The sequence below is a fragment of the Notamacropus eugenii genome, chromosome 4, assembly GCF_028372415.1.
Source record: "Notamacropus eugenii isolate mMacEug1 chromosome 4, mMacEug1.pri_v2, whole genome shotgun sequence".
Classification (NCBI taxonomy): domain Eukaryota; kingdom Metazoa; phylum Chordata; class Mammalia; order Diprotodontia; family Macropodidae; genus Notamacropus; species Notamacropus eugenii.
Genome location: NC_092875.1, coordinates 36,793,211 through 36,801,175, shown reverse-complemented (window position 1 = coordinate 36,801,175; position 7,965 = coordinate 36,793,211). Strand labels below are relative to the sequence as shown.

Here is a 7,965-nt window from a genome sequence, read left to right as displayed (position 1 = left end):
TCCTATAGTGTGCCTGACACCGTGCTGGGCTCAGGGGATATACAAACGAAACCCTAACCAACCAGGCACAGTCTTCAAGGGACTTGCATGATTATTTTGGAAGGGACAATGGGTACATACAAGATACTTTTTGGTTGGATCACGGAAGGACTCCAGCAAAAGGCGACGTGTGAGTCGTCTCAAGGAAGCTAGGGGGGTCTAAAAACCGGGGTGCAAGCATGAGGGACAGGCTGAGCAAAGGTTGGGAGACTAGACTTGGGCTATCCTGGGACAGATGTAGGGGGGCGGGGAGGGATGCAGCCGGGAAGGGGAGGCTCCAGGTCTGGGGTGGGGGTGCTCCAGTAGTCCGCCCCTCCCTTCCCTCCTCCCCTTCTCTCCCCCTCGGCTGCAGCAACCCAGGGGCCAACGGAACCCTCAGAAGTCCCCGCAGCCCTCGGCGGCGGCGCAGGCGTGATGCCTGCTGCACACTCGTGACCCGACCACCAAACCCAGCAAAGGGAAGCCAGTAGCTGCGCCCGCCCGCCCGGTGCATTCCGGGCTCTCTCTCCCGCGGCAGCCTCAGCCTCCGCCCCCGCCCGGCCGAATTCTCACCCCCCCTCCGCTCGCTGCCCCCGCCCCCGCCCTTCCCGGCCGAGCCTCCCAGCTCCGAACGCGATCGGCAACAATGTTTACGTTCCGGGGATTATGACGTCGCCGCCCTCCTCCTCCCCCCCCTCCCCAGTGAAAATGGTTTCCTAGGACTTTGCAAAACGGATCTCCCCAAAGTGTTGGTGCAAAAAACTTTGTAGATCTCGGCTGGGGCTTTTTTTTTTGCTTCTTTTTCTTTCAGATTCTGTTTTTGTTTTGTTTCCTTCGGTCCTTCTTCCTTCCCCCTCGGGGCCAAAATGCAGGGGGCAGGAGTGTTGCCAATTAATTGGTGAACTCTCCCAAAAAAAATGGAGGCAGAGAAAGGCTCTGGACGAAGATTGGTGTGTAGCTGTTTTTTTTTTAATCTGTGTCTGTATATTATAGATCTCTAATTTTTCCTCCTCCTTCTCCCTCTCCTCCCCTGCGTTCTCTTTCCTTTCCGTGTGTTGAAGAGGACCGGAAAAGAAATAATAAATTGCATGCAAAAGGAAGCAGGCAGTTTACTCTTGGCCCCCCAGCTCAGACACTTAGGTGGGGAGGGGGGCAGCTGGGGGAGGTGGCTGCCTGAGTGGGGACGGGGTGTGGGGGGCGATCGTTGGGGATTAGGACTCGCCAGCGTGGTGGCGATGGGGGGGTGTGTGTGGGAGGATTGTAGAGCTGGAGATGTGGGGAAAGGGGTGGGGGGGATGTCCCTCCACGCCGCGTGCGTGCGTGTGTGTGTGTGTATGTGTGTGGTGGGGGGGGATGAGCAGCGGATGGAGGCAGCTTCTGGTGTGTTTGGGGTCCCCAGTGGGAGCTTTGTGAGCGGCTGGCCACCTTTCTCCTGTCCCTGCTCTCCCCCACCCCCATTCTTCCAGCGGGTGCAGGGCGAGCTCAATGTACAGCAGCTGCCCGGCTCCCCTGGAGGCCCTTGGGGGCACCTCGCTTCCCCGATAGTCAGGTTTTCCTTTCTTCCACCCGGGTCCAGCGCCCAGTGAGCCGCCGCCACCCGCTGCTACCGGGCCAGGCTTTGCAAGCTCTCAGGGCCTACAGCCCCCTCCCGAACAGCCTACCTTCCCAGGCCCCTCACCTCCAATTCCCCTCGCGGCGCCCCCCAGCCCAGTCCGGCCGGAGCGCTTGGCTTTCCCTTTCCAGGAGCTCCCTCTTAGTTTACATAACCCGGGCTCTGGCCCGCGGCTTCCGCTGGTGTGGCGATATCGTAGGGTAGGGGGCACCCCCAAAATAGTAGGGGTGTGGCTAGCTGCCTGGGGGCCCCTTTGCTCTCGATTATCCCGCTGGGACTAGTAAGAAATAACTGGGCGAGCTTGCCCCCTGGCTGGCTTAACGAGGGGGGAGAAGCCCCTGACCCCTGCCCCAGATGTAAAAGTGACTTTGCCTGTTTTCTGGTTGCGAGGGTCTGCCTGGGGACGACTGTGTGGGTGCCCTGCGCCTGCACCTGCTCGGTGGGTCGGGTTGGTGCGGGCTGGCAGACCCAATGGACACCCTAAATGCCCCCCGCAGTAACGCCTGCGGGGTCTCTGGCTTGGGTCCCCGCAGCGTTCGATCAACCGTCAGGGATATGACGAGAACGAGGACTCGTCGGATGTGGAGGAGATTGTGAGCGTCAGGGGTTTCAGCCTGGAGGAGAAATTACGCAGCCACCACTACCAGGGGGACTTCGTGCGTGCCATGGACGGGAAAGGTGAGCCTGGTCCAGCGTTGTCTACCTCTCCTATTTATCCTGCCCATCTTTGCTTGGCACCCAGGGGTCCCGGGCCAGCTGTGAGCTGAGCAGCACAGGCCAGCCCAGAACATCCCAATCGGCGGTGCGCGCACGTGGGAAAGCTGTGGCTGGTTCGTATTTCGCGCTCCTGTCCCCCATTCCAGGGGATCCGGTGACGAAATGAGGCTGAGCCATGGGGGGGGGTGGGGGAGGGTGTAGGCTGGGGGAAGGGTGACGGTCAGGGTTAGGGGTGGGTAGCCCAGTGGGGCCTAGGCCCGTTCTATGCCTGTCACCGGGTCACCCTGGTGCCTTGGTTCCGAACTTGGGGGGAGGGGGATGTGCGCCTGGGACCAGGCCGTCTAGTCCGCTTAGTTCGGCCAGCCGTCTCCTCTGCTGCTCTTCTGCGGGCTCCCCTGGCCGGCTGGTGCAGTCCTGGCTTCGCCCTCAGCCCAGAGCGCTCTGCGGGCCCGCACTCTCTTCTTCCTCCTCAGTGCCTGTTTGCTCACCGGCAGCCCTTTTTTCCTTTCCAGTCCGAGGTCTTAGGGGAAGTAGGTCCCCAGCCCTAAAAGGGTAGGAGAGGGCCAGTCAGGTTTTGTGGGTTTCTCTCCGGCCTCCGCACCTGAGCCTAGTCGCCTGGTAGCCGATCCAGGCCGGACAGCTCCCTGCGCTGGAGTCTGGCGCCCTGTGCGCCGCTCGGTTGGCCCGGGACTGTTCTGGTACACCTCAGGCCGCCGGGAGCCCAATTGCAGAGGCTCAGGCTGTGTTTTCTCGCATTTTAGGGAGAAATCTTTGCTTTTGTGCCCCTGGTTTATATCACCTTGGCGTTTCTTTTGTGGTTTGATTTCTTCCCCCTTTTTATTCAGATGCCCTCGATTTCATTTTGTTTGGTCTCCTCTCTTTTAAACTAACTCATACGACCTTAGTTTCTGGGATGTATGCATGATTCAGCCTCCCTGTCCACTCCGGGAAAGGCAGAACATCATGTTGCATTTGTCTTTGGTTTAGAAATTGTGTGCCGAGTTCCCGGGGCTGGGCCTAAGAGCTTGGGAATGGAAGGAATTTCTTCCTAGCCTTCCTGTCCATTCCACTTTAATGTTCGCCACCCCTCTCCAACTCTAGCTTGGGAAGAAAATTTTTTTTAAAAAAAGAACTTACTTTCTTCCTTTCGCTGGAGGATCTCCTAGCACTTTTGGAGCCTTTTTGAGGAAGATGGATTAGGGTTGGGCTGGCTTCTCTGAAATGCTGACCTGGGGAAGCATTGAGAGTGGGGGAGGATTCTTTAGCTGGCGCCACTGAGATCTCTTCCTTAAATCTATGGAGATTTCTTTCTGGACCTGCGGAAGCCTTGACCTTGAGTGTCATTCTACGTGGGGTGCCCAGTTGGAAAAAGAAACTCCTGGTGGAGGCAATGACTTGCCCCAGGTCATTGGGTATTTAATCTCATGACTCCAAATCCTGACCTCTTTCGCTGGATGTGGCTTCCCTTTGCTTTCAGTTGTTAAACTTTTGTACAGCCCTTCTTAATCCTGAATATGTAAGCCCTTGAGGCTCTGAGAATGGCCACCCCTAACTCCTTGCTAGTTCTATATTTTCTCTTCATCATCTCCCCGAAAGTGGGTTTGTGTGGAGTTTTGAATGACCTGCCCACGAGGAAACTGCCCCTGGTATGGTTGGGAGAGTTGCAGGGAGGAGAGAGTGTGAGTGTCCCTGTCCTAGGCCTGGGTTTTAGCTAAAACCTCTTCCATCTCACTGCACTTCGGGCCCCTGAACCAGAGAAAAGGGCTTATTCATCCGTCCCTAGAGCTGGAATGACCGGAGTGACATTTGCCTTGTGGGGAGTGGAGTGTGTGTCAGAGAGTGGGGGTGGAATCGTGACCCTATCCCCTGGTTCTCCGGTAATGTCTCTGATCTCCATCTTCCTGACTTGACTTCTCCCAGAGTCATATCTGAGTCCGCTGTGGGGTTTGGAGGAAGGCAGAAGCCCAGGTGATTTTTGTCCGAATAGTCCTCAGCCTGTTTAGGGACAATTCATTAGAAAAAAATGAATTCAAAGCCCTGAAACTTGGGGAGGGAGAAGAAATCGAATCTGCTTCTAGAACAGATAAACTTCAGATCAACCTCAGGATGAAAGGGCAGGACTACCACTTGTGGGTTTTTAAAGGCTTAATTGATACTTCTCCCTCCTCCCCACCCCCCAAAGAAAGTTTAGCTAATCCTCTAGGTGAAGGAAATATGTGATCGATGTAGCAGAATCGTCACTGTCAAGACAACAGTATTGTACCTAAACTCCTTGGTTATTTTGGCACCAAATACATAGTTTCCAGGGAAACGGCTCTCTTCCCCTCCCCTTCACTGTGCAGGCAATTACAATAAGGCCTTCACAGATCTATGGCTACAATGGGAGCCCTCCTCCAAGCATTCCTATTCTGCACATCCATCCAGGTGTCAGGAAGGGATGGGGAGGGTGCCTGTCTTGAGTCCTGCCTGGGTCTGGGGCTCCACCCCGGATACTGGCCATAGCTCCAGGTTCCAGGTTGTGCCCAATCCAGGCTCCCTTCCACACCCCTATCCCATTCCCCCTCTCCCTCCCCCCCCCAAAAGCAACCAAACCTCAGGGTGTTTCTTGACAAGTTCTGACCAGTGGGTTTAGGAATGATTGAGTAGGAAGAGGGGCAGGCTGGGCTCTGCTTATCCGGGGTTGTTTCTTCAGGCAACAGCCATCTCCCCTCCCTGATGCCAGGCATGCCTTGGCTCATTATCCAGTTGGGAAATAGACTTGGAGCTACAAGGGACCTTAAAGGTTCTTAGGAGTGTAGATTTCAGATTCAGAAGGGACCTCACAACATCCCTGGAAGGTAGATGCCAATTATTATCCCCATTTTACAGATGAGGAAACTGAGACAGACAGAAATGAAGTGATTTTGCCCAGGGTCACAGAGCAGTTTTTCTGGTGGGATTTGAACTTGGGTCTTCCTGCTTGACTCCAGGCCCATTGATCTAGCCAGTGTGACACTTAACTTGCATTTCTTAAAGGCCTATTATGTACTAAGAACTGTGGTAGGTCCTTGGACTTCTAATACAAAATGAAAAAGAATCCTTCCTCTCAAGAAACTTGCATCCTCCAGGGGGAATGTAACCTGTCAACCGAGAATTATGAGGAGGAAGGAGAGAGCCCTAAGGATTATGGGGATTGGGAAGGGCTTGCAGTAGGAAGTAGCACATAAATTCTGCCTTGAAGGAATCTAGGGATTATAAGAGGCAGATGTGAACTGGGGGGTGCATTTTAATCATGGGGACCAGCCTGGCTAGAGATAGCCATCTAGTCCAACTGCCTCATTTTACAAAACTAAGTGGAAACTGAGGCTCAGGGAGGCCTCGCAGCTGGAATTTTACTGGGGGTAAATGGCAGAATGGGAATTTCCTTCATTCCTTTGTGTATTGATCGATTTGCTTTAATCCAAATGTTCAGATTTCAACTTTGAGTACGTACAGAGAGAAGCCCTCAGAGTGCCTCTGGTCTTCCCAAATTCCGATGGACTAGGAATTAAGTAAGTCGATGTCGTTCCGTGTTTTCTCCCTCCCTCTGCATCTTCCTGGCAGCCAAGTTTTCTGACCGTGGGTGAAAGGAGAGAAGAGGGTCAGCCCTTTGGAAGGGTAGCTGGTCCAAGCTCAGGAGCGATCCTTAGCTACATTTTCTTAAGTCCCTCTGAATTCGATCCCGCTTCCTTAGACTCGCTTACTTTGTATCTGTTTTCTATATTCCTTTATGGAATTTGAGCTACTGGAAGGCCTGGACTGGCTGGTGTTTGACTTTGCATTCATCCCCAGTGGTCCCTTTTAGATAAGCCCAGAACAAGGCTTTCCTAGGACAGAAACAAATCGAGTCCAAGCTGGGAGGTTGGCAGAATACCACTTTCTAGATGAGGGCCCCATGTTACTCAGTTCAGGGTACTTGCCCCCTTGGATCCCCTTTCCCTCTCTTCTATGGATGCTGGGTTTATCTTTCTCTCTCTGGGCTTGTTTGCTAGGGGGCTTGTGTTCCTATCTGCCTCCCTTGGCATGCCTCCTCTTTCCCACCCCCCCTGTTTACATTCTTTCACGTTGAGATCTGTCAAAACTCAGAAAGAGAGAGAGGGAGGGAGGTGAGAGCAGCTGGAAGACTGGGCTGGGACAGTGGAGGCTGGAAGAACTGGTTTATGCCTTGGGGAGGGAGCAAGGGGAGGAGGAGGCTTCAATCTCATCACCCATGTCTCCTGTCCAGTATCAGAAGGGCTGTGAACTCTGATCCTTCATTCCATGAAGCTGGACTGAAATCAGCTATGGCATTATTAATTCATAGTTAATACGGGGCAGCTTTTTAACCCTGTAAGTTGTCTCTGTGGTTCTAACATGTGTTGGTAGAAGGAATTTCCTCATTCAGGAGGGCGTTCCCTGTGCCAATGAAATCTCGGAGCCAGTCCCTTCTAACCATCTAATTAATACTGCCATAGCCATTATGGTTAATGATGACAAATCCCTTTGAAGATTTACACCTCCTCCCCCACCCTCTCCAATAACCTCTCTGACCCAGTAAGTGGCCTGGTGGGAATTAGGGGATGAGAGTGAGGAGAAGAAGTCCTGGGGGAGGAAATATATACAAGAGCTGTGTGGATCCCCAAGGGAAGTCAGGTATTTGAGTTCCCTTCCCCTCCTGCCTACATCTACCTCTGATCCAGACACCACTTTGTGGCTTCAGTCAATGAATGGGTCCACAAGCATTTATTAAGTGCTTGCTGTATATCAGGCACTGGACTCAAAGTCAAATACCCACGCAGATAGACAGTCCCTCACATTGCTTATACTTTAAGGAGAGACGTAGTAACATAGATATATATAAGATAGATACAGTATAACCTGGGAGAGAGTCAAGGGGCAGAATTGGAATCAGTGGTTCAATCCAGTGAGCATTTATTAAGTGCCTACTATGTGCCAGACACTGCTAAGTTCTGGGGATATCCAAAGAGGTAAAAAGAGTTTGCAGTCTAAATTAGGGTTCAGCCGAATCTTGAAGGAAACAAGGAATGCTAAGAGGTGGAGGGGAGTAGGGAGAGCATTCCAGGCAGGGGATACAGCTGGAGCAAAGACACTGAGGTGGAGATGGGAGTATCATGTATGAGGAACAATCGGTCCCTCCAAGTTTCCTTCTACAATCTAAGTCAGTAATTCTCCAAAGTATAAACTTTTCCAAGGGTCCTTGAGGTCAAGACTCTTTTCATAATAATATTTCTAATATGGTCAATATTGGGAGGTATAACCTACATAAACAAACACTCTTTAGGAGGTCTCCAATAATGTTTAAGAATGTAAAGGAGCATGTAGAAAGACAAAAAAAAAATGAGAGCCACTCCCCTAGATTTATGATGCTATGATCCCTGCCTTCTCCTTCCTTTATGAGCTGTGGAGTAGGTATGGAAGGTCTGTACCTTTTCTTTTGGATTTGGCCATAGCAGTTCAGGTGATTGATGGGAGAGGAGAGAGTGCTGCCTGTGAGAGAGACCAATGGAGGGTGCTAGCAGAAGGAAGTGACTTAGGCCCCTGAGTTCAAGATTGGCACCTTCTCGAGCTTTCTCCCATCCCATTGACTGATCCCTACCTAA

General features: G+C 52.5%; 1 protein-coding gene across 3 annotated transcripts in view; it reads left to right on the top strand.

Annotated features, from left to right (window-relative positions):
• Positions 1 to 615: 615 nt before the first annotated feature.
• KDM2B (lysine demethylase 2B) overlaps positions 616 to 7,965 on the top strand; it is a 133,070-nt gene continuing 125,720 nt past the window's right edge. Inside the window, exons 1-3 of one of the 3 annotated variants that reach the window (XM_072600517.1) lie at positions 616 to 968; positions 2,164 to 2,308; positions 5,799 to 5,877. In XM_072600517.1, the coding sequence (XP_072456618.1) occupies positions 936 to 968; positions 2,164 to 2,308; positions 5,799 to 5,877 (257 nt within the window). In that variant the 5' untranslated portion in view covers positions 616 to 935. Of the gene's footprint in view, positions 969 to 2,163; positions 2,309 to 5,798; positions 5,878 to 7,965 lie in introns of those variants that run through there. The other 2 variants (XM_072600516.1, XM_072600519.1) reach the window with 2 other exon arrangements.